The sequence below is a fragment of the Lepidochelys olivacea genome (genome assembly GCF_965140295.1).
Source record: "Lepidochelys olivacea isolate rLepOli2 genome assembly, chromosome: 27".
NCBI classification, from domain to species: Eukaryota; Metazoa; Chordata; order Testudines; family Cheloniidae; genus Lepidochelys; species Lepidochelys olivacea.
The window spans coordinates 14,255,001-14,278,109 of NC_140437.1; the positions used below are offsets into that span (position 1 = coordinate 14,255,001).

General features: G+C 55.5%; 1 protein-coding gene across 1 annotated transcript in view; it reads right to left on the bottom strand.

Moving 5' to 3' along the window:
• Nucleotides 1–23,109, bottom strand: part of TBKBP1 (TBK1 binding protein 1) — a 59,518-nt gene that overhangs the window by 32,108 nt on the left and 4,301 nt on the right. The window contains exons 2-7 of the mRNA XM_084615999.1: nt 14,050–14,326; nt 13,319–13,441; nt 12,431–12,535; nt 8,941–9,094; nt 6,318–6,514; nt 5,347–5,408 (exon numbers count right to left, since the gene is read on the bottom strand). Of these exons, the coding sequence (XP_084472125.1) occupies nt 5,347–5,408; nt 6,318–6,514; nt 8,941–9,094; nt 12,431–12,535; nt 13,319–13,441; nt 14,050–14,271 (863 nt within the window). The 5' untranslated portion in view covers nt 14,272–14,326. The remainder of the gene's footprint in view (nt 1–5,346; nt 5,409–6,317; nt 6,515–8,940; nt 9,095–12,430; nt 12,536–13,318; nt 13,442–14,049; nt 14,327–23,109) is intronic.

Sequence of the window (23,109 nt, forward strand, 5' to 3'; positions counted from 1 at the left end):
AAATGTTTACCCAGATGATACTCAGGGACGGGCAGTGGGCGGGGGAATCCCAGACACTGGAGCAGGCAGGCAGGCGGGGGCTGTTTTCCAGGGGGCTGACTCTGCGATAGTTTAATTATGGAGGTGTCCTCCCAGGGAGGACGGCTGCGCCTTGCATGGTTCAGAGAAGCCAGTTCCCGTCTCGGCCGGACTTGCAGCCAGCTGCCAACGGCGAGGCGCTCCATCGAAGCCCAGGGAGCTGTGCCAGCATGCGCCCAGGATTGGATGGGAGCCCTGGAACTTTCTCTCGGGCGCCCGAGGTGGAGAGCGCTGAAATCGGGAGTCCCCTGCTCTGCAGTTCAGGGCTGCATCACGCTCGCGGCCCCAGCCTGGAGACACCACTGCTGAGGGCAAGAATGGAGATCCAACCGCCCCTCCTTTCGATCCACAGCCTCCCCGGCGAGACCGCTAGTGAGGGTGCCAGCTAAGGGCCCTTTTTTGCATTGTGGACCGGACTGAGACCCCCGCAACTCATTTCGCGGAGGCCTCCAAAGAGCCCCCGGCCATCCCAGCTGTTCCCCACGTTTGGCGGGCACCCAGTTGCCTCACAGGAGCTGTTTTCCCAGGCCCTGTTACAGCCTGGAGCAGCCAGTCCCTGGGCAACACTGACTAGATGGAAGGATTTGCATGGCACCCTGATGGGGCCAGCGTTACATGATTCCTTCACTGCCGGGCCCGTCTCTGCTGTGGCCTCCAGCGGGAACCACGGGCCCGATTCTCCATTCTGGGGCCTGCTTCTCAGTGACTCCTTTCTTTCACTTCGGACAGAGAGGGTGAAGGTGGCTTAGGTCTGCTCTAACTGACCTCCATCCAGTCGCTACTTGGGATGGGGATGGGTGGAGCAGGAAGGGGGATTTTGAGGGGCTGTTTACAGCCAATTCCAGTCCTCTTTAAGCTGAAGGAGCAGCCTGACCAAGCCTCCACAGAACAGAATCAGTGCCTCTGTATGATCAGTTACCCCAGCGCCACAGTTCAGGACAACTGCACCTGTATTGCCCTTCCAGGGCACCCGCTGTCAGGCTGCCAGCTCCCCAGCTATTGCCTCTCTTGGACGGAGCCCTGCATCTCTCTCCCCTCGGGCCAGGGTGTTTCCAGGCTGCCCAGTTCCCTGCCTTTCACTGTGTATTTCCCAGCACAGACAGGCTGTCCGAGACTGACCATCGAGCGATTGTCAACAGAAGTCACCACACGGCACTTCCCAGGCAAGCCTACTTTGCTGTGAAGGTAAAAAGTATCTCAGAGAAAACATTACGAATAACGCAAGAACCCACATGCATGCTAATGAGCTCACCAGAACTCATCCTGCCCGAATCCCTGCTAGGGTCGGGGTAAGTTCTTCAACCCTCCCCCACCCACCCCAGGGAAGTCCTTGAGGTTACCAGTTCATCACTGCTTCAGCATCGAACAAGCCCCAGTCCTTCCAACCCTCCCTAAGGTTCGGGGCCCTCCCTGGACCTGTCCGTTTGCTGGATCAGGAAGAAGGCCTGTTTAAAACCAGGCTCCTTATCCAAATCCTAGTGCATGTTGGGGCCGTTTCTCCGGAGGTGTTACAACCTGAGTGAATCTGCCCCGTCAGTCACCCCCTGCTGTTCTATTCACCCTTCCTGTGGAAACAGACAATTCCACAAGGGACACACACACAGGGATTTTTAAGACAATGGACCCCAAAGGCATTAACCGAATTCAATGAAGTCCGTTCAGGATATTGTAGGAAATTGTCAGTCTATGTCACCACCAACACACATGGCTGGTCTGCTACGCCTTCCCCTTGTGAGAGACACATCAGGGACTGAACTGGGGAACCCCAGAGCTAAAAGCAGGAGCTGCCATCGCTTGAATGACACAGCCAAGGGTCCCCAGCTGGCTCATATCCTCTGCAGATCAGGCACAGCGGGGGGGAGGGGAGAAGGGGGGGCCCTCACCAGCACCGGTATGAACCTCACCATAAGAGGCAAGGCAACGGGCAGCCGGGAGACAGACACCCAAAAGCCCCTGTAAGCACGCAGCCCCCACGCGTTCTGCCCTCGACTTCCCAGTCATGGTCACAAAACCCAACACTGGTTCAACAGCAGGAGGGAGGGGAGAAATATGTCAGCCGCAGATCTCCATCTTCCCAGCCATGGCAGGTATTTTTCAACACCCATTAGAGTTCAGACAGTCGATTGGCTTCTAGGGCCTCAGGAAAAGGAGGCGAGGCCAAGCGGCTTTGAATCGTTTATTTTCAACTCTTCAGCAGCTGATGTGCGCTCGGGAGTCACAGGCACTCCCGAGATGGGGGTGGCCGAGCTGGGGACAGCCCGTTCAATAACCACGCCGGGGCATTAGCAGGGCTCAGTGCAATATTCCCACCTTTCTGTTGTCACACTGAACAGGAGAGAATCCTTTGCGAGAAATAGAAAAGCCATCAGGTAGGCTTGAGTCTCTCCAGTGCCCCGAGAACAAGAGAGATCAGGCATCTAGAACTCGCTAGGATACGCGTGATGAGCGGCAGGACATGACAGTAGCACCTAGAATCCTCCCCCGAGATCGGGACCCCCTTGGTGCTCAGCGCTGTACAAATACAGAAGGAGAGACAGTCCCTACCCCAAGGAAACCACAGGGTGGGGAAGGGAGAGAGAAGCACAGACAGGGGAAGGGACTTACCTAAGGTTGCACACACTAGGTTAGTGGCCGAGGCGGAAACAGCCCCCAGGGTCTCCAAAAATCCATCCAGTGTCCTACCCACCAGACCAATGATCCACACTGTGGACTAGTGGTTAGAGCAGAGGCCTGCTGGGTTCTTTTCCTGTCCAAGTATCCGGGGGGAGGGTGGGGCCAGGCGGGAGGGATAGCTCAGTGGTTTGAGCATTGGCCTGATAAACCCAGGGTTGTGAGTTCAATCCTTGAGGGGGCCATTTAGGGATCTGGGGCAAAAATTGTGGATTGAGGGGGTTGGACTAGATGACCTCCTGAGGTCCCTGATATTCTATGATTCTGTGAAGTACTGAGCTCCTGCAGCAGCCAATGGGATCTTTGGTAAGTTACCTTCCTACTCTGTGCCTCAGTTTACCCCTCTGTGCACTGATAGAAGCGTAGCTACCGCCCTCACTGGGTATTGCAAGGTTTAACCTTTTAGGGCCAGGCTGCGGACCGCACATGGCTGCGCCACCCTTGGGGACGCTGCCCAGGGGGCGACCAAGGCTTCCCAGAACTTCGCCACCTTCTTTGGAGACTGCAGCAAGGACCCCAGACTCCTACTGCCAGCCTGCTCTGAGTGTGGAGGGACACGGGCCATGCCCTCGCGGGGGACGAGCACCTCTCCTGCGCCCTGCCCTTGTGCATGGGGCACAAGGTGGGGAAGGGAGGGTCAAACCCGTCGCCCATCTGACACTCGTCATGCCAGGCACCAGGACAAGCTCGCTGCTGCCCCCCGGAACGCACCCACCCAGCCGCTTCACCTGGGCTGCCCCCCTCAGTGCAGGGAGCTCTGCCGTGCAGGGGCTGCTCACGCGCCTCGCCTGTCGGCCTGCGACAGCTCTCCCGGGAGACGCTTCCCGATGGGTTGACAGGAAGTGTCAGCCGGGTGCTATGTGATACCAGCGCTGGGCGAGGGCACTCGGGGAGAAACCGTGCGGGAGAAGGACCCTAGGAGCAGAACCCGCCGGGCTTTTCTCACAGGGTTTGCTACACCAGCCACGGGGCACGCATGCCACGGGGAGCGTGTGCACGTATCACTGGGGGCACGTGGACAAGACTGTGCACAAGCAGATCCGGATCCCTGAACGGGTCATACTCCCTACACCGGCCAGGCAGTGCCGGGCTGCAGCCACTCGGCGAGGGACTGGTATCCCTACGCCAAAGTCCCCCCATCAGATATCCCTACACCACACGCTGCCCACCCCACTCCCCAAGGTATCCCTAAGCCAAACACTGGAGTCCCCCCATCAGATATCCCTACACCACACGCTGCCACCCCCCCACCCAAGTATCCCTATGCCACATGTGTACGCCCTCACCCGAGAGAGATCCCTATGCCACGTACCCCCCCACCACACAGTATCCCTACGCCATTTGCCACTAGCCCTGCCTCCCCCGGTATCCATACGCCACATGCTGTTACCCCCACTCCCTTCCCCACGGTATCCCTACGCCACACCACCCTCTTCCCCTGATAGCCCTGCACCACAGACCACACCCCCCATGCCCTCCCCTAAGTACCCCTATCCACATGCTGTACTCACCCCCACACACACACACACAAAGTATCCCTCCGCCACACACTGCAGCCCCCTAGCCCCCCCACGGCCAAACCCATCCCCAGCTACACACAGCTCCCGCGGTGACCCTCACCCCGGGAATCTCACTGCCAGGCCAGGGGGGCCAGCAGGAGCCCATGGGGGGAGGAGACAGGCGCTAAGGGGCTCTGAGAGTCAGCTGGGCAGCAGAGGAGGTACCGGGTTGTATCATCTCCAGAGGCACGGTCCAGCCATTGCTCCGCGGCAGGGGAACCTTGCAGTCTCTCTTTACCAACTGGGCTTTCCCTGGAGTCCCCAGGAGGGGCTGAGCATTTCCCCATCCTGGCGGGGTAGCAGCAGAGGGAAGGGGAGATTTTCCTGGCCGATTAAGACCCGAGAGGGAGAGCGGGCTAGCAGGAGGAAGTGCTGGCCAGCGGTTAGAGCAGGGAACGAAGAGCCAGGACTCCTGGGTTCTCTCCCCTGCTCTGCACAGATTCCCTGGGCAAGTCATACCCAGCTGCGTTTTCAGCCAGGGGTTTCAAGCGCCTCCATCATCCAGGGAGCCTGACCTGAGGCCGCGAAAAGGGGACCCTGTTTTCACTGCGCCAAGAACCTGCCAACTTCAATCGGCAACTCCGGGCACTCCACCCCTTTGGAATATCAGGCTGCCCCAGCCCAGTACAGAAACGTTGGAAAGTCAGGGCCCCCTGCTGAGCTGAAGCCAGGGATGGTTCAGCGCTGGATCCAGTGGAAACACAGACAGGGCCTGATCCCGCAGCCCCCGCCGCTCACCGACACCAACGGGAGGGAGGGCTGGTGGCTCAGGCCCACGGGCACTATTGATCCAGAGACTCAGAGCAGGCAAACAGCTGAGGGACGGGGCCCTTTCACCGTGCCGCTCACCGTCTCTCTCCCACTAAGAGCCATTTCAGACCAAGGTCCCTGGGCCGTCTCAGGGACAAGAGAAGCATCCAGCTGCCAAGTCATTCGCCCTGCAGCTCTGGCCACCCACATCCTGCATCGGGTGGAGCAGGATTCTCCCCCTTCCCCAGGTTGCGCAGAAGCACGTCCGTCCATACTGATGGGCACTTACTGGTCATCACCGACTTTCTTCACCCAGGCCATGTCCCGCTCCGACTGACTGGTCGCCAGGTCCTAGGGAACATCAGACAAACCGCCCATTACCATCAGCAGGGCACCCTAACCCTTCATGCACACGTTCCAGGGTGGCTCCCATCCCGGTCCCGATAGATTTCTCAGTCTCCGCAGCTGGTAACCCAGCCATCCCCTCTCTCCCCGGGTGTTGCTCTCTCAGGATAGACCAAGAGCCACACACCCCTATCAAGCCGCCACATGGAATCCCTTCCCCAGGGGAGGCACAGCTGGGGTCAGCTGCAGGGGTTGGACCAAGGGCCTCTAGCCCCAGAGAACCGGCATCTGGCATTTGAGCTGCAGGACTTGGCCCGCTAGCAGAGGGCGGTGGCAGGCTATCATCTGTGGATCAGCCACAGAAGGGGCACAGCCATCTCCCCCAGTGTCCCACTGCCTCTAGCCTAAGTAAGGGCCAGCAGAGCAAACCTTGCACCAGTCCTACCGGCCCCACGTCTCTGCACCAGAGACGGGACCCCGGGGGACACAAAGCAGAGAGCTCCAAACTCCCGCAGCCAAGCGCGAGCCCCCTGCCAGAAGGATCAGGCAGAGCCAATAATCCCTGTGCGCTTGGAGATCTCCTTCCGGTTGACAAGCAGCTGCCCCCTCTGCCAGGGAAAGATACCAGAACCGGGCTCGGCTCTCTGTCGGTCATGACTCCACCCAGGCTCCGGAGTTACAGCAGGGAGGCCGAGAGCGGGACCCGGCCCTGCCTGAGCTCTCAGCTTGTGGGGGGAGACACAGGTTTGCAACCAGCCCTGGGAGCTCCCGGCAAACAGAAGTCCCGATTCCAAATGCCAACAAGGCCCCAGCCAGGACTAGGCCTCCGGTCTTTCACAAGGCCTGATCCTGCAAGGAGTCCAGGGCACAATCGGGCCCAGACAAACACCCGCAGCGGCCCGACTGCCCCCTCACCTGAGCCCGGGTCTCCTGGAGCTGCTTCAGCTCAGCCTGCAGCCTCTCGCACTCTGCCTTCAGCTGCTCCTCCCGGCGCTGCGAGCTCTGGGCTTCGTGCCGGGCCTCCTCCAGCTCAGCCTCCAGCCTGTGCACCTCCAGTTCGCTGGGCTGCTCCAGGCTGCGGGAGCTCTGCCAGCTCATGGACCGATCCAGCACTGGAGAGAGGGATAGGACAATGCCGGTGAAGGGAGGTGATGGGGGGAGGCAGACCCACCCCAACTGGCACAGGTTGGCTCCCTCCCGCCAGCATCCCTCTCCTGGGGGGAGGTCAGAACACAAAAGCCCTATTGGGATCAGCCCCACAGAAAGAGGCGAATGACCAGCCCTGTGTGTGTAACAGAGCAAAGCAAGAAGCGCCCAGGGAACAGAAGCCGCGGACAAACGGGCACCCCAGTCTGCAGCTAGGAGCAAACCAGGGCCCTGCACCTCAAAGGCACTGCCTGCTGCCCCTAGAGCCGGCAGAGTGACGGCATTAGCCAGGCCCCTCTCCTAGCCAGGGCTGGTCACTAGGAGGAGATGTGACCAGATACACCAAGCAGCCCCATGTCCGTGTTATGCGCACTCCCAGTAAGAGCAGCAAGAACCTGCCTGAGAGCTCCGGCTTAAAAGCCCCAGGGCCTGATCCCTCGCTGGGGCAAACCAGCGTCACTCCACTGGGGCCAAGGGGCCAGATCCCCAGCGGGCATCCATTGATCCAGCTGAGCTGGCCAGCAGCCCACGTCTGGTTCCCGGACACCCAAGGTGACAGCTTCCTCTTGGGTTTTCAACAACTCCTCCTTTTAATGATATCGACCGGCAAGTTTCACGCTCGCCCCAGTGACTCGCCCCTGGATAGCTGCCGTGATTAGAGCATCTTTATTCCGCTGCAGCTCATCCCCTAAGTGCCTGCGCCGGACGGATCAGGCTGGCGGCTGTGGCTCTCAGGGGTGAAGAAGTCACAGGGGGTGGCTGGGGGTCCCTTTTCTATGGCAGGGGGATCATTCGAATCTTGGGAACCTTTAACACGAGTCAAGCCACAAGCAGCCGGGGGCGGCTGGGGGGGGAAAATCAGCCATTTATTCTCCCACCACCAGCAAAGCCCCCTTGGCACTCATTGGTGAAACCACCACTAGGAGAAGCAGCTGGTGATCAAAGAGCCGGTGGGTTTGCTTTGTGGTCCACTCTGACAGCAGCTCACAGAGGGGTGGGGTCCAGGCACAGAACCGGGAGCTTGCTTCCCCCCCCCACCCCAGGTCTCTGCGCCTCTCTCCTTCCCCCCCGCCCACCCCGTGACTCTAGAGGAGAACGGTGCCTGGCTCCCAGAGCGTGGCATAACTTGGCCAGCATCCCCAAAGCCACCCTCCCGCTCGGAGAGCCGGGTGCCATCAGAGTGCCGATGGCTGTCACTTCATCGGGAGCTGCCACCCAGTTGTGAACAGGTGGCCGGCGCAATCTCCCTCACGAAAGCCGTGGAAACAGACTTGGTGTTTCCAGGTGGCAGGGAGTCTGAAACGGGCCATTAACCGGGCTTGGGGCAGGCTTTAGAAACAGAAGCGACAAACGGAGGGGCGGCAGTGCCCTCTGCTGGCCGGAAAGCACCGTGCCTCCGCACGGGTTTTGATCCCCGGGCCCTTCGAGCGGCCTAGCAAACCGGGCGCGGGGCCATAGAGACGTGTGGCCAAGAGCCGTTCTTTTCAGCAGGGGGACATAAATATACCGAGAGCATCAACAGCCCATAGTACTCCGTAAGCTAACAGGCCGGACTCAGAACCGCCCCTGGATCGGTCCATCAATGGCTATTCGCCAGGATGGGCAGGGATGGTGTCCCTAGCCACTGTTTGCCAGGAGCTGGGAATGGGCGACGGGATGGATCACTTGATGGTTCCCTCTTCTGTTCATTCCCTCTGGGGCACCTGCATTGGCCACTGTCGGAAGACAGGACACTGGGCTAGACGGACCTATGGTCTGACCGTTCTTATGTATGGTATAATTCCACGGCCTGCGTTGTGCAGGAGGTTAGATTAGCCCAGTGGTTCTCAACCTATTTACCACTGTGGGCCACACACGCAGCTCTTGCTGGGTTAGGTGGGCTGCATCCACACAATATATATACTACCCATAGGGCCCTGAGGACGTCACATGGGCCGCAGCTGCGTGCTGATTGGGCCACAAGCAGCCCATGGGCCTTGGGTTGAGAGCCACTGGATTAGACAGTCATAATGATGCCTTTTGGTGCTAAAATCTAGAAACCCTATAAAATATTCACTGAGTTCATAGCGGGACTCCATTCTGGGGGCTGGGATGGGGAGGGAGAGGGCAGCGCACTCCAGCTATTCTCTGCTTCCCAGGGCCCATACAACGCCATGCAAAGCAGACCAAGTTAGAGCAACCCTGAGGCTGCTCTAAACACCAATGACTGAGCAGGCCCATGACTGCCCCAGAATGCAGTGAGCAGAAAAGTGGCCTGAAGGAGCTGGGAATCATGGCCAGCGAGGGCATAAGCCCCCCATGTATCACAAGTCCCTCTACAACGGACAACATTATGAAGGGTCCACGCTGGGGAAAGCCAAACATCTTCCCGGGCCAGAAATGAAAGACTCACCATGTGTCAGGCCAGGGCTGCCATGGAGAGACAGGTATTGGACCTCCTGGTTCTGCAGCTGGGAGTTGAGGTTCTGGAAGGAGTTGCCATCTCTCTGTCTCAACTGCTGCTCCAGGCTCCGGATCCGATTCAGATGAGTCTCCACCAAAGCTCTCTGGCGAGGAGGGGAAAAAAGGGGTGCAGAGAGAGAGGGTGAAGGTAAGAGATCTGTGCTATAAGTATAGCCCCCCCTCCCCTGCACACCACGTGGTTTGTGGGCCCTTCCTGCAGGAGGTCTGGCCCCATGTAGCGTACGGGGCTGTACAATCTGAACATACATGTCAGAGCCCAAGAGCGAATCTGATGGCCGCCACTGTGACTGACACACCAGGGATTGAACTGAGGACCTCGTGACCGAAAACCAGGAGCCGTTACCGCTTGAGCGAAAGCTCTGCGGCTGGCCTGTGTAACAGGCTCTGATCCCCCACAGATCGGTACCTGTAACACACACTCACCAGGCGGGTACACAAACACCTATGAGATTCAGTAGCTGAAATACACCCAGCATGGAGGGGCAGATTTTCAAATTACAATAGGAGTCGGGTGCCTAACTCCCTTAGACACTTTGGAAAAATCCCACCTTAGGAACCTCTCAGCAATGGACAGTCGACCGCATCAAAAGCCACCAGCTCAATTGTCACAACCTGAGCGCTGCATAAACACAGTCCCTGTGTCTCTCTCCTGTGCTGTTTGTCCCATCCACACAGACATGTCCGTATCCCAAAAACAACACTCAGCTGGATCCTCTTTGCCTGATCTTTTGAATTTCTGGGTGGCCTTGGGTGCGCCTTTGTCTTGGAGACCACTTTTGTTTCTTACATTCCACCAAAACGAAGGGCGGTTGTTAAACTAATGAACATAAGAGGTTTTTACCTAGCCCACATAACAACAACTAGGTTAACAGCACTCGGGAGGACAGGACAAGACCTTGACAAGCTGGAGAATTGGTCTGAAATGAACCAGATGAAATTCAATAAACACAAGCGCAAAATACATTGGGGGAGGGGTGGAGAAATCAAATCCCTTTTGATCAAATAACTGCTAGGTGTTCGTACTGCTGAGAAGGATCTGGGGGTTACGGTGAATCACAAAGGGTGTATGAGTCAGCAGTGCGATGCAGTTGTCAACGAGGCGAATATCATTCTGGGGGGTGTTAACAAGGGTGTTGGACATCTACACTCGGAACTTAGGCTGGTATAACTACATCACTGGTACAGACAGAGGTAGATTGATGGGAGGATGCTGGCTACTGCCACTCACGGAGGCCAACAGGAGAAGAAATCCCGGCAGCACGGGCAGCGTCTTTGCTAAAGGGCTAACAGCGCCACTCCAGAATTGTAAGCCCTAAGACACGGGAGGGATTTATTCCACTCTACTCGGCACTGGAGGGGCCTCGGCTGGAGTACGGTGTCCGGTTCTGGGCACCGCGCTTTAGGAAAGACGTGGACAAACTGGAGAGAATCCAGAGGAGAGCCACAAAAACGATCAAAGGTTTAGAAAACCCGACGCATGGGGGAAAAAAAGTACAAAAACACCTGAGCGTGTTTAGTCTTGAGAAAAGAAGACTTGGGGGGACCTGAGAACAGTCTGCAATATGTTACAGGCTGTTACAAAGAGGACTGCAATCGACTACTCTGTGCGTCTGCAGAAAAGGACCTAGGGGTTACAGTGGACGAGAAGCTGGATATGAGTCAACAGTGTGCCCTTGTTGCCAAGAAGGCCAGTGGCATTTTGGGGTGTATAAGTAGGGGCATTGCCAGCAGATTGAGGGACGTGATTGTTCCCCTCTATTCGACTTTGGTGAGGCCTCATCTGGAGTACTGTGACCAGTTTTGGGCCCCACACTACAAGAAGGATGTGGAAAAATTGGAGAGTCCAGTGGAAGGTAACAAAAATGATTAGGGGACTGGAACACATGACTTATGAGGAGAGGCTGAGGGAACTGGGATTGTTTAGTCTGCGGAAGAGAAGAATGAGGGGGGATTTGATAGCTGCTTTCAACTACCTGAAAGGGGGTTCCAAAGAGGATGGATCTAGACTGTTCTCAGTGGTAGCAGATGACAGAACAAGGAGTAATGGTCTCAAGTTGCAGTGGGGGAGGTTTAGGTTGGATATTAGGAAAAACTTTCACTAGGAGGGTGCTGAAACACTGGAATGCATTACCTAGGGAGGTGGTGGAATCTCCTTCCTTAGAAGTTTTTAAGGTCAGACTTGACAAAGCCCTGGCTGGGATGATTTAGTTGGGGATTGGTTCTGCTTTGAGCAGGGGGTTGGCCTAGATGACCTCCTGAGGTCCCTTCCAACCCTGATATTCTATGATTCTAAGGTAGGATAAGCAGTAATGGGCTTAACCTGCAGCAAGGGAGATGTAGGTTAGATATTAGAAAAACTTTCTAACTCTCAGAGAAATTAAGCTCTAGGTTTCCAACGGAGGTTTGGATTCTAAATACCCCTGTGGATCTGGGCCCAAATGACTAGCCGTGGAAGCATTTTCGCAGTCTTCATGCAGCTCTGAGAGCAACACAAGGCCGGGGTACAGCTGGAAGCAAAGAGGAAGCCCGAGGGAGCAGAGAGCACTGCCAAAGCGAAGGGGAAGTGATAAGACGCATTAGGAAAAGTCACGTTCAAAGCCGCACTGCAGCGGACTCTGATTCAGGCATTAACCGAGGTAAGTAATCGAGTTATACTGCCCGATGCACGAATTCAGCCATTACAGTAATTGTGTCTTGGAGCGCTCTGCATTCCCCTAGCACAGAGCTCAAACGAGCGAAGCCCCGCAAGGTAGAGTACAGCAGGTCAGTGTCATCAGCCCTGCTTGACAGATGCACAGAGAGGTGAAGCGATTTGCCCAGCAACAGCGAGTCAGCGGCAGAACTGGAAATAGGACCCAGGAGTCCTGGGAATAGAATCCTGGAGTCCTGACACCGGTTCCCTACAAACAGGCCCAGAGCAGCAAAGACAGGCCCCTAAACTTCCAGGAAGTTAGGGGCCTAAATACCTTTGGGGACCTGGGCCATACTCCCTGTGAGAGCCAGGGATGGAACCAAAGAGTCCTGTCTCTCAGTCCCCTGTTCTAGCCACCAGAGAGACTCCAAGATCAAAGGACAGAACAAACAGACTATCTGGTACCTTATGCCGCCTCCTATTACCACAGCATCTAAGTGCCTCAGTCTTTAATGCATTTGTCCTCACAACAGCGCTGTTACTCCACTGCACAGATGGGGAAGACACAGAGACTAAGGGTCTTGCCCAAGGCACACAGGATGTCTGTGGCGACAGCAGGGAATCAAACCTGGATCTCCTAAGTCCCAGGCCAGGCCAGCTCCTTAGCCCCCTGACTACCCTCTTCCTAGCTACCTGTGGATTATTCAATCTGGATTCCTCTGGCCTATTTTTGAGTGGTTGAAGACCGTGAGGTCGCGGCTCACGCAGGGCACTCGCTGGTACCTACCATCTCCCCCAGCTCCGACTCCAGGTCGGCCTTCTCCACACACAGCTTCTCATACGCCTGGATCATCTCGTCCAGCTGCTCCTCCCTCTCTTTGCTCTTCTGGAGCTGGAAAGAAGCAAAGGGAGCTGTTCGCAGGGAGCAGAGAGACGCGCCACCGAGTGGAGCATTGGCCGGACCTCTCCAGGCCTGTTAAAGGAGGGCAGGGGGTGCGTTGTAACAATGGACACATGCTAAAGGTACTAAAGGCCGAGATCCGAGCCGCTCTGCCGTGGGGTCCTCTGATACGTTAGCAGTGGGGGAGACGCTGATCCTGCTCCAGCCAGAGAAAGAAGTGGATACAGGAACAATGATAGAAGATAATAAATAGCTTCCATTTTCCCAGCCCCTTTGAGCCACAGTGCTTGACAAGTGTTATATAGGCCGACACCACCTCTGAAATGCAGCCACCTCTGGGGTGCAACACAGCAGCTGTTTAACAGCACCCAGCAATGTTTCAGACAGGAAGAGAAGAAAAACAGCATGCCCAGCTTAAATGGCTCGGGAAGGGGCTTTTTGGTTGGCAAAGTGTAATTACAGGAACTGGAATTTGGCCAGGATGCCAGGCTTAACCCCCTTGCATCTGAGAATTCTCCTCCATAGGGGCCTGCAGATCCTTCTATCCCAAAGGCTGAGAATCGTCTCTATCGGGCTCTGCAAACCACCCCCAACACAATCAGCGGGGCTGTGAATCCCCCTCTATCGGGCCCTCCAGACACACAGACACCTCTGCAGCACAGGGCCTGGCTAGCTCCATCTCCCAGACCTTGCCACGACCCTGATCTTTTCAGCTAGGAACCAACGGGCCTGGGCAAGCCAGCTGCGAGGTGCCAAGCCCCTAGAGCCACCCACCTCATGCTGGAACTGGTTCAGCTGCTGCTGGAGGCTAGCCTTCTCGCTCTTCAGCAGGGAGCACTCCTGGGTGTCGTAGACGGAGAAGAGGCGCTCCTCTCCGAACTCGCCGATCACCGGGTACTGCAGCCACGGGGCGAAAGCAGACATGGGCATCAAGGAACCCGCTGACAGCAGCACGGGGCGCCCTAACTCAGCAGCCCTGGCAACTCCCCAGGAGCCCGGGGGCTGCCCCCAGCTGGCATCCAATGGAGCAAGTCGCAGGCCGGCCCCGGAGAACAGCGCTCGGCTCAGATCGGAGGGACTCCCAGAGCTCCGTAGAGCGCCGAGCGCAACAGAGACGCACTCTGGTTAAGCATCATTGTGCTAGAGACACAGGAAACTGCACGCCCAGCGGTGTACAATCACGGGGACAAGCCCAGAGCTGCACACTGCGCATACAATCCACAGAAACACGTGTGAGCCCAGAAACCCCCCCCCATCAAATCTAAAACCCCAGAGATGCTGCCCACGAAGCTGTGAACAGGCGTACAAACCCAGAGCTGCACGCCCAGCTGTGTATTACTACGTGCGTGACCCCAGAGCCGCACACGCCGGGCCTCACTGGTACAGCTGCTCTTACAGTTATCCCCGGACTCCTGGCGCCTGTCCCAGTGGTGCCATTCGCCTGGCCGGGATCAGGTCCGCCCTGGATCTGGCGGGGGGAGAACGCTCGCCCCCTCACGCCTCACCTTGATCTCATACATCTTCAGCCTCCTCTTGAGGGTGGAGTTCTCCCTCTCCAGGCTGGTCAGGCGGTTTTTGATGTCGTCGTAGGCCGTGATGAGGGCAAAGTGAGAAGCCGAGCACATCTCGCTGGAGAGGTCCGTGTTGGGGCTGTCCAGCCACACCTCATCCTGGCACAGGGCCTCCTGGGTGAGGATGCTGATGTCATCCTCGAACATGGAGTCCATCGCACGGCTCGGGACGGGCCTTCAGCGGGAATCGCCAGGGCACAGCGACTCCTGACTGCAAAAGAACAACAGGGGCCAGGGTGAAGAGAGGAAGCAAGGCCTAGTGGTTAATCATCGGTGCTCTGGCCCAAGAGCGCTTGCAACCCCCAGAAGCTGACCAAGGAAGCATTATCCCCATTTTACGGAGGGAGGGTGGGGGGAGGGAACTGAGGCGCAGAGAGACTTGCCTGAAGTCACCCCAAACCTCTCAAGTCCCAGCCCAGCCACAAGAACAAAGCACTTGGACAAACCACTTAACCACAGCATTAGCTCTGGGGGAGACACACTGGTGGCTGCTGGTGGATGATGTCGGAGATTTCTTTTAAAGCAGACCAGGAAATGGGCAGTGAGGGGTGCCCATCTCATACTGGCAGGGAAAAGGGCTTGTGTTTATTAATGAACTGCCATAAAAAATGTTTAAAAAAGCCCCCCGTCCTGGAACACAAGAGAAATGCGGGACAGCTAGGCCTCCATGCTTCTGAGCGTGGGAGGCAGATAAATCACAAACCCAGGTAATGGTGGGGAATTAAAAGATCTCAGCACTGTGACGCCTCTGCCAACAGATCGGCTGAAAAGGGGAGCGAGCCTGGAAGAGGGACCAGAACTATCTAAGTACTCCCCCGCCCCAAACACATGAAAAGATGGGAGTTGGGGACATGACACAGCGATGCCAACTGCACAGTGAGTCAGTGCAAAGGGGGCGGATGAGGACAGAACCCGATGAGCAAACTTGGTGCTGGCTTTAGCATCTTCCAGCGGAGAGGATGAAAGCCATTTAAGTCACCGCTAAGAACTGCTCAGAATTAATACATAGGCCTTCTCCTCTGTAGATCTCAAAGCGCTACCCAGCACATCTGGCTAATAGGCTATTGAATTGTGGCTAACGCAGGTGGCTTTTTAATAATGTGGCTAATAAGAAAAATTAAAAACCACCAAGCGTAGCTAGCATCGAATTTCTATTGGACGCCACTGCACGACACAGAGATTTTTGTCCCGGTATCACTATGTCAGTTAGGGGCGAGGTTTTTCTTTATGGCCACAGTTATCCCAGTACAATTTCTAGCGTGGGTGCAGTTATCCTGGTAAAAAGATGCCTTATACTGGTGGAGCATATTCCCCTCCTCATACAGGTCTAAGCTAAACCAGTATAAGCAGCTTGATACTAGTAAACCTGCGGCCACTCCGGGAGGGGGATGCAGGATTTTAGCTACACTGCTCGTGGGTAGACAAGATCTGAGCACCAGGATCCGCATGGGATAGATGGGGCAACTACAGCAGCAAATTCAGACAGGAGGCTGCCATGCCCAGTGTCGCACGAGGCTCTCACAGCGCAGGGGGGAAGGCACCCGTGACGTGTCAGCCAGCGGGGGCGAGCTGAAGGAAGTCTGCCTTGGAGTTCTTTATGCGATGAGTGGGCCAAAGGAAGGCGTACATTACAGCAGCATAAGACTCCTCTCTGATTTGTGGCCGAGTGGGGTTAAGTGACTTTCTCAAGGTCCCAGAGGAAGTCTGTGGCTGAACCCAAAATAGATCCCTGTCCCGATGTCTCCCGGGCCAGCGCCTTAGCCACAAGGCTCCCCTTCCTCCCTACAAATAAGAGGCAGGAATACAGCGTTCCTTATAGAAAGACACACTCATCACCAAGAGCACAGCCCGCGCCTCCTGATTCCTGGCACAGACACCCCCCACCCCCAATGCTTGCCTGCCCAGGCACCGCAGACCTGCGTTAAACCCACAGAGGATGCTGGGGCACCCTCTTCTCGTCAGGTCACCAGTTCAAATACGGCTCAGATCAGTAGGGCCTGACGTTCCGCCCAGCTGTTTATGGAACTAGGTGAATGAGACGGGGGCTGCAATCCAGAGCTTTAGCGGACAGGTGCCTCTGACATAGCTAGCACCAGCTGACCCCCTTGTTGGCAGCCTCAGGAAAGGAACGGGCCATTAAGACTTGTCTCTCACCGCCATGCAGGTCCCTCCAGGGAAAGGGCCAGGGCATGTGGGAATGTCTCTCTTCCATGCTTAACTAACAGTGACACAAGGGGTTAAGGCACTGACCTAGCATGCAGGAGACCTGGGATCAATTCCCAGTTCTGCCACAGACTCTCTGCATGACCTTGTGCAAGTCACTTAGCCCCTCTGTGCCTCAGTTTCCCCCTCGGTAAAATGGTGGAGAATAACTCTGAGTAGATGTCTCTGCAGCCTGACCGGCAGGGTTATTAGAGCAGGGTGGGCTAGGAGTCAGGAAAGCCCCAGCTCCACCGTGTGACCTCAGGGGAGTCACACGTCCTCTCCCACCCTTTGTCTGCTTAGCTTGTCACTATGCGTACGTTCAGCGCCCAGCACCCAACCTGCCCTTGACGGGCTTTTAGGCGCCCTTCAAACAGCTGTTTCCCAAAGATCTTTCTGTGGCTTGTGCCAGAGGATGGCTACAGTGCCACTCTCTTTGCTGAGGGAATTAGTATTTAAATGCATTCAATTAAATAAAGCCTACAAAGAGCATTATCACAACGTCAACCCCAACTCAGAGGGCAAACAAACAAACCAACCAACCAACCACAAAACACACACTATGAACCAACGTAGGAAAACAACCACAAACCTCCAGATGCCACCCCCGCAATCCCCCAAAACTCAGGCGAAAGGCAGAGGACTTGCCTTCACTGCTAAGTTAACACAGAAGTTACAACTCAAGCCCCACTCACACACAAACCCTTCACTCAAATGCACGGTGCTTGTAACTGGAGTTGGGCCAGCCCCAAGGGAGAGACCCCTCAGCTGCTGCCCCAGACTCTCTGCAGTGTGAACGCCGGCTAGCGCAGGGCTTCTCTCCGCACATTTTCCAGTGACCTCAGAGTGCGGCCATCAACTCTTGCTGGTGGCCACTCTGACCATTTTTCCTAAAATACTTAAGTAACTTTAGGAAAAACAGATAAATATGCACATATACCCGTCCAAACCATTGAAATTTATTTATGCAGAGGTTGGGTTTTTTTGCAGACTCAATGATAAAAATAACATACAGTTCTTTCTATTCCTTACCAGACCTAAACAGAATAGAAACGCAAATAAGGTGCTTTGCACGTTCTTGTCTTTTGTTGTTGTCATCGTCGCGTTTCTTTTGCTTTCTGGTGTCTTTAAAAAAAATAAATAAATACTTACGAGCTAGTAAGTCTGCTGTTGCGAAAAGTAATATTTGTTAATATCACTTTTCACATTAAGCCAGAATTAAGCTCTGGATGGGGAGGCGGGTAGGGAGGCAGAGCGCGTCAGGGGGGACGGATGGGGTGGCGGGGAGGCAGTGGGGGCCAGGGATGATACGGGGTGCAGGGGTGAGCCGAGGACCAGCATCCACAGCCGGGGTCCAGGACGGGAGCCTGCTGCCTGCCACTCCAGGGCTGAAGCCCGAAGCCAGAGCCTCCCGGCACCCAGGGAGGTGGGGAACTCACTGGCTGCCTGCTCCTCTGATGTTTTTGGCTCCAGAGGGGGCAAGGGGAGGGGCCACTGGAGGCTGTGGCTGCAAGAAAAGCCCCTGGTGACCACAGGCAACCACGGTGGCCGCATTCGAGAAACACTGGGCTAGCACCATCCGAATACTGCCCGGTCTCCAATTTTCCCCCATGTGCCCAGAAAGGACAGGCAAGTTGTCCCATAGGTTCCTGGGAAAGAATCCCTCCTGCAGCACGAAGAGCTGTGGGATGTGCCCCAGAAGTCTATAGGATACGGATGGCATTATGGGATGGAGAAAATTGCATGATGGGAACTTGACTCCTTGCTTCCAGTCATCCCTGCACGACTCATTTCTACCCCACAATGCATCGCGAAAATGGCCCAAAAGGCACTGCCTGGGACGGCGGCGTGTGGCACACCGGGGTAGCTACCCGCAGTGCACCGCACTCTGCATCGACGCAAGCGCCCCGGGCGAGCGGACGCACGCGCCCAAGCGATGTACTAACAGCGGTGGCTGGGTGCCGAGGTAACTGGCGTCGACCCAAGCCTGGAGTTAGGGCGACCAGATGTCCCGATTTTAGAGAGGCAGTCCCGATATTTTTTCTTATAAAGGCACCTATTACCCTCCACCCCCCGTCCTGATTTTTCACATGTGCCATCTGGTCACCCTACCTGGAGTGCAGGCATGGCCTTCGCGAGTGCAGCCCAAGCACGGGGTGTTAACTCCGTGGTGAAGACAGACCTTGAGAGTCAGGGGACCTGGGTTCTAATCCCAGCTTTGCTGCTGACCTGCCATGTGAATTCAGACACTCAGTTCTTTTCGTTAAACCTCTTTGATCCCTCCCCCTTTGCCTATTTAGATTGCGAGCTCTCTGGGGCAGGGACTGTCTCTCACACCGTGTTTTTAATGAGAGAGGTCACAAGCAAGCCCCATTGTGCCAGGAGCTGTACATGTCCAGAGGAGAACACGGGGCTTGCCAGCAATCTGAACAGAGCACGTGGGAGATACGGTCACACAAAGCATTAATGCCACCAGCACGAGAGGGGAAGTGGTTTGCTCGAGGTGAGCGGCAGAAGTGGGACCCAAGGCTATCGAGTCCCAGTTCTGTGTTCTAACCACTGCACCACACTGCCTCTGTAAGACCTACCCCTTGCTGTCGAGGCCCTTATGCATTGCTGTAGTACGAACAGCATCGAATCAGAGCCAACCGCCTTGCAACGGGCCGAATGACATTAAAGAGATGAGGTTTGAAACAAGCCCGTTAGATTGATTCCAAGCCCTTTTGACTCAAAATCCCTCCATCCACAATTGACGTTAATTGAGCTTTTCATAACCCTGGGTTCCATTTCAAGCTGCACAGCTATTAAACTACTATGCCTGCTTCACCACCGCCGCCAACACCACAGCCCCCCCGCACCCGGCTGGCACTGGTCCAGCGAAGGGCATCGCTGGGAACTCCAGGCCATTGCAGGAAAGGACAGCACAAGCCGAGCCGGGTTGGACTAGCCCGTCGCAGAGCAGGCTCTGGGGTTACAGGAAAAGCCATGATAGTACATCCAGCGGGATAAGGAAGGCTAAAAGAGAAGGCAACCTCGGGCACTAAATGACCTTTACGCTCTCCCGTAACACTTGTCTGTTCAGATGCTGTATTTACAGAGAGGACATAAAGCCAGCACAACACAGAGCCTGTTAGGGGAGCAGGCTATTACAGGAGCTTGTAATAAACCCTGGCATTTATCCTGGACCCTGGAAAGAGTAATTAATCCTGAGACCACTGCCATGAGGTACTGGGGGATGGAGGGGTTGTCGAGCTGTTTTCCAGATGGGGAAACTGAGGCACAGGAGGGTTAAAGTCTAGCTCGTCCAAGAGTGGCCACAGATCCCCAGCACCTCCATCCTTGAGGCACTGTAGGGGCCTGGCTTTTGGAGGGTGCTGAGTGACGGTTGCTCTAGTCAATGGGGTCTGTAGGGGTTCGGCTCCTTTGAAAGCCAAGCCCCCTTAAGGCCTCTCAAGTTGGGCTCCCTAAAAATTGGAAGCGCCCAGAAATCAGCAGCCACCTGAAAACATGGCGGTTAGCCACAAAGAGAACATGTCAAAGCCAGAAATAGACCCCAGAGCCCAGACTCCCAATCCCCTGCTTGATTAGACCTCCCTCCCTCTCTCAGCTAGCATGAGAAACCAGGAGCCCCAAGTCCCAGTCCCCTCCTCTGACCACTATCCCACACTTCCTCCAACATCAGAATCTTCCCTCTCCCTCCTTCCACATTTCTAGATCTAAATCTCCTCTCTTGCCACCCGGGCCTCGTGCTGGCCTGACTCTTGGCCGGCACAGGGCTATGAATCAACCGTCTGCAAGAAATCGCTCCGAGACACCGGGTGCCCTTCGGAACAGTTCACTCACCATTCTGGAGTCCTTCATGTCTCAGTTATTTGTTCTGGTTTGTGCCCACCCCGAGGGGACGCATTTATTTCCGTTTCCCATGTCACAGGTTATTCCTTAAGAGGCCTGAGCTTACCCCAGAGGACTGGGCACAACAACATGCAGTTGTCCTAACCCAAGTTATCAGGAAACCCTTATATGTGAGATTTGCTTGAGACAAGCAAAGGCAGCACCGCCCAGCGAACAGGACTCCTGGGTTCTATTCCTGCTTCGAAGCGGGGAGTTGGTTTGAGTGCTTACAACAAAATGGACTGGGAAGCAGGACTCCTGGGTTCCATTCCTGGATCTGGAAAGGGAGTTGGGTTTAGTTAGAGCAGGACTGCTGGGTCCTAGTCCCCACTCTGCCATGGACTCACTGTGTGACCACTTTGCCTCTCTGTGCCTCGGTTTCCCCATCCGTACAATGTGGAATAATGAAACATACTCAAGAATGCACAGCGTGTATGCTGAGCGTCCTCGGGGCTTGTGCACTCTCCAGTAACCCCTTGCCTTCTCCAGCAGCCCTGTACAACAGCCTGGAGAGTCTGCAGCAGTGTCGGACAAATCAAAACATTGAGACATTCACTGAATCCAATAGGAAAGCAAACCATGCAATTGCTACAGCTTCCCCACTTATTGCATGCCATTTATTTTACAAGGCCTCTACATTTTTAATCGTCCGTCTGCTGCAGAACTTTGCAGTTAAATGCATTACTGCCTTGCAGGAGTTCTTGGCATAGGTGAAGCTGTGGGTTTTAGTAGCTGGGGAGAGGACAGGTGAGGTGTTTGGCACCTGGGAAGGTGTGGTGGCAAACGGCAATAAACATAATAGTAAGTATACCAATAGGTAACTAACTAGTTAACAATAGTTTAATAGTTGACACTGATTGTGTCATCATTAGTTTTCAGAGTTAACCGCCCCCTGATATGAACAAGGCAGTTCACCTCTCCTGTGTTTTGGTTTCAGGCTGTCTGCAGGCTCTGTGGGGGGAGGGATAGGAACTTGAATCACCGCCCCCCAGAAATACCTGAACTGGTGTCACTGGCAAGCATGATTGCATCAGTTATGTCTGAGTGATGAACTTTGCAACCATAAGGCCTAGAAACATTTTATTTACATGAAGGAACAAGAAGCCAAACATTCCCCAGCTGCAGAATCACGGTGCACCTGAGCCTCAAAAGCAGGTAGGCAAGTAACCGGTAGGATCAATTTCCAGCACGAACGCACAATCCCAAACACCAGGCAGGTGCTAGACTCCTTGGCCAAAATTCCCCAAGGGCGGCTTGATTCTCAATAGTTTATCATACCCTGGCCATCCCCATCGTCTTCGGTTCTCTCCCACAGGAGCCAGTCAATCCCACAGGAATCAGTGGGAGTTCCTCCTGTCCCAAGGGGAGACACTGGGCCCCGGCTGTGCAGCGTGACGGCTGGCTGGTGCATTTCAACAGCACCAAACCCAGCTCTGGTTTGCAGATCGCCCAGGGGGACAAGAGCTAGAGGGACCAAGGACCCTCCTCAGTGCCTGCTTCACTGCCTACTCCCAGCTCTCTCCCACTAAGAGCTGGCAAAGTGAACAAAGAATTCAGTTTTTCCACTGAATGCATCCGATGAAGTGAGCTGTAGCTCACGAAAGCTTATGCGCCACCTAGGGAGGTGGTGGAATCTCCTTCCTTAGAGGTTTTTAAGGTCAGGCTTGACAAAGCCCTGGCTGGGATGATTTAACTGGGAATTGGTCCTGCTTCAAGCAGGGGGTTGGACTAGATGACCTTCTGGGGTCCCTTCCAACCCTGATATTCTATGATTCTATGAAATAAATTGATTAGTCTCTAAGGTGCCACAAGTCCTCCTTTTCTTTTGCGAATATGGACTAACACGGCTGCTACTCTGAAAAGAATTCACTGAAACTCAGACCGACATTGACATTTGACAAGCACCACTTCACCATGGGACCATCCCAGATAACAACAGCTTCCCAGGCCCGGTAGTTTAAAAAGCAGGGGAAGATGATTCGAGAGTTACCCCCTTTCATAGCGTACCTTCCCCAGCCCCTACAAAAAACCAGCTATGGCTGTGTCCTCCCCACCCCCAGCAGATCTGAATCTCTTTCCTGCCCCTGAGCTTCTTGGTTACTCAGCAGTGATGGGAAAGATTCCTCCCTTAATTACTTTTCATTTCCCTTGCCTGCTTTCTCTTTCACTTGTGACCAAAGCAGCAGTAACTCGCTGCCCAACAGGGATCGCTCCAGGTATCGGGGAAGGCGGCAAAGATGGCGCGCATGGGTAAGGGGGGGGCTGGAACACTTTGCACTGTGGGGTTGCTGAGAGCCATTGAACCAAACGGCAAGCCCTGCATCCAATGGGAACCACTTCCAGCCCAGGGGTGCGGCAGCCTCTCTCCTTCCAGCACCTCTGCGCATGGGTGTGCAGCCGTGAGCCTCAAGCGTGCGAGCGAAATCCCGCCAGCGTGCGCGATGTGGGAGGGAAGCTTGCCAGCTGGCGTAGAGGAGCGTGAGAGAGCGCGCGCGTGTGTGTGTCTGGGTGCAAAGAGTGCGACAGTGTGTGTGACCAGCCGTACGAATGTGCGTGCGTGAGCCTGAGTGTGCACACCGGCACATGCCGCAGGGTAGCAGTGAGCGTGCCGGCGTGTAAGGCCGGGTGCGTGTGAAAGGAGCGTGCATCAGGGTGCGTAACACTGAGTGTGAACGTGCAACACTGTGCTCCTGAGCGTGCACACGGGCCTGTGACCCGCATCCCGTGTAAAGGGCGAGTCTGACTGTGCAGGCAACAGCGATGTTGTGAGAACAAGCCGCGAAACCGTTATCCCCTTCCTCTCTGCTCTGCGAACCGCAATGCAAACACTCAACTTCCCAAATGGAGGGCACCAGAGCAGGCCTGGGAGCCAGCCGAACATCCCTGCATCCGCTCCAGCCA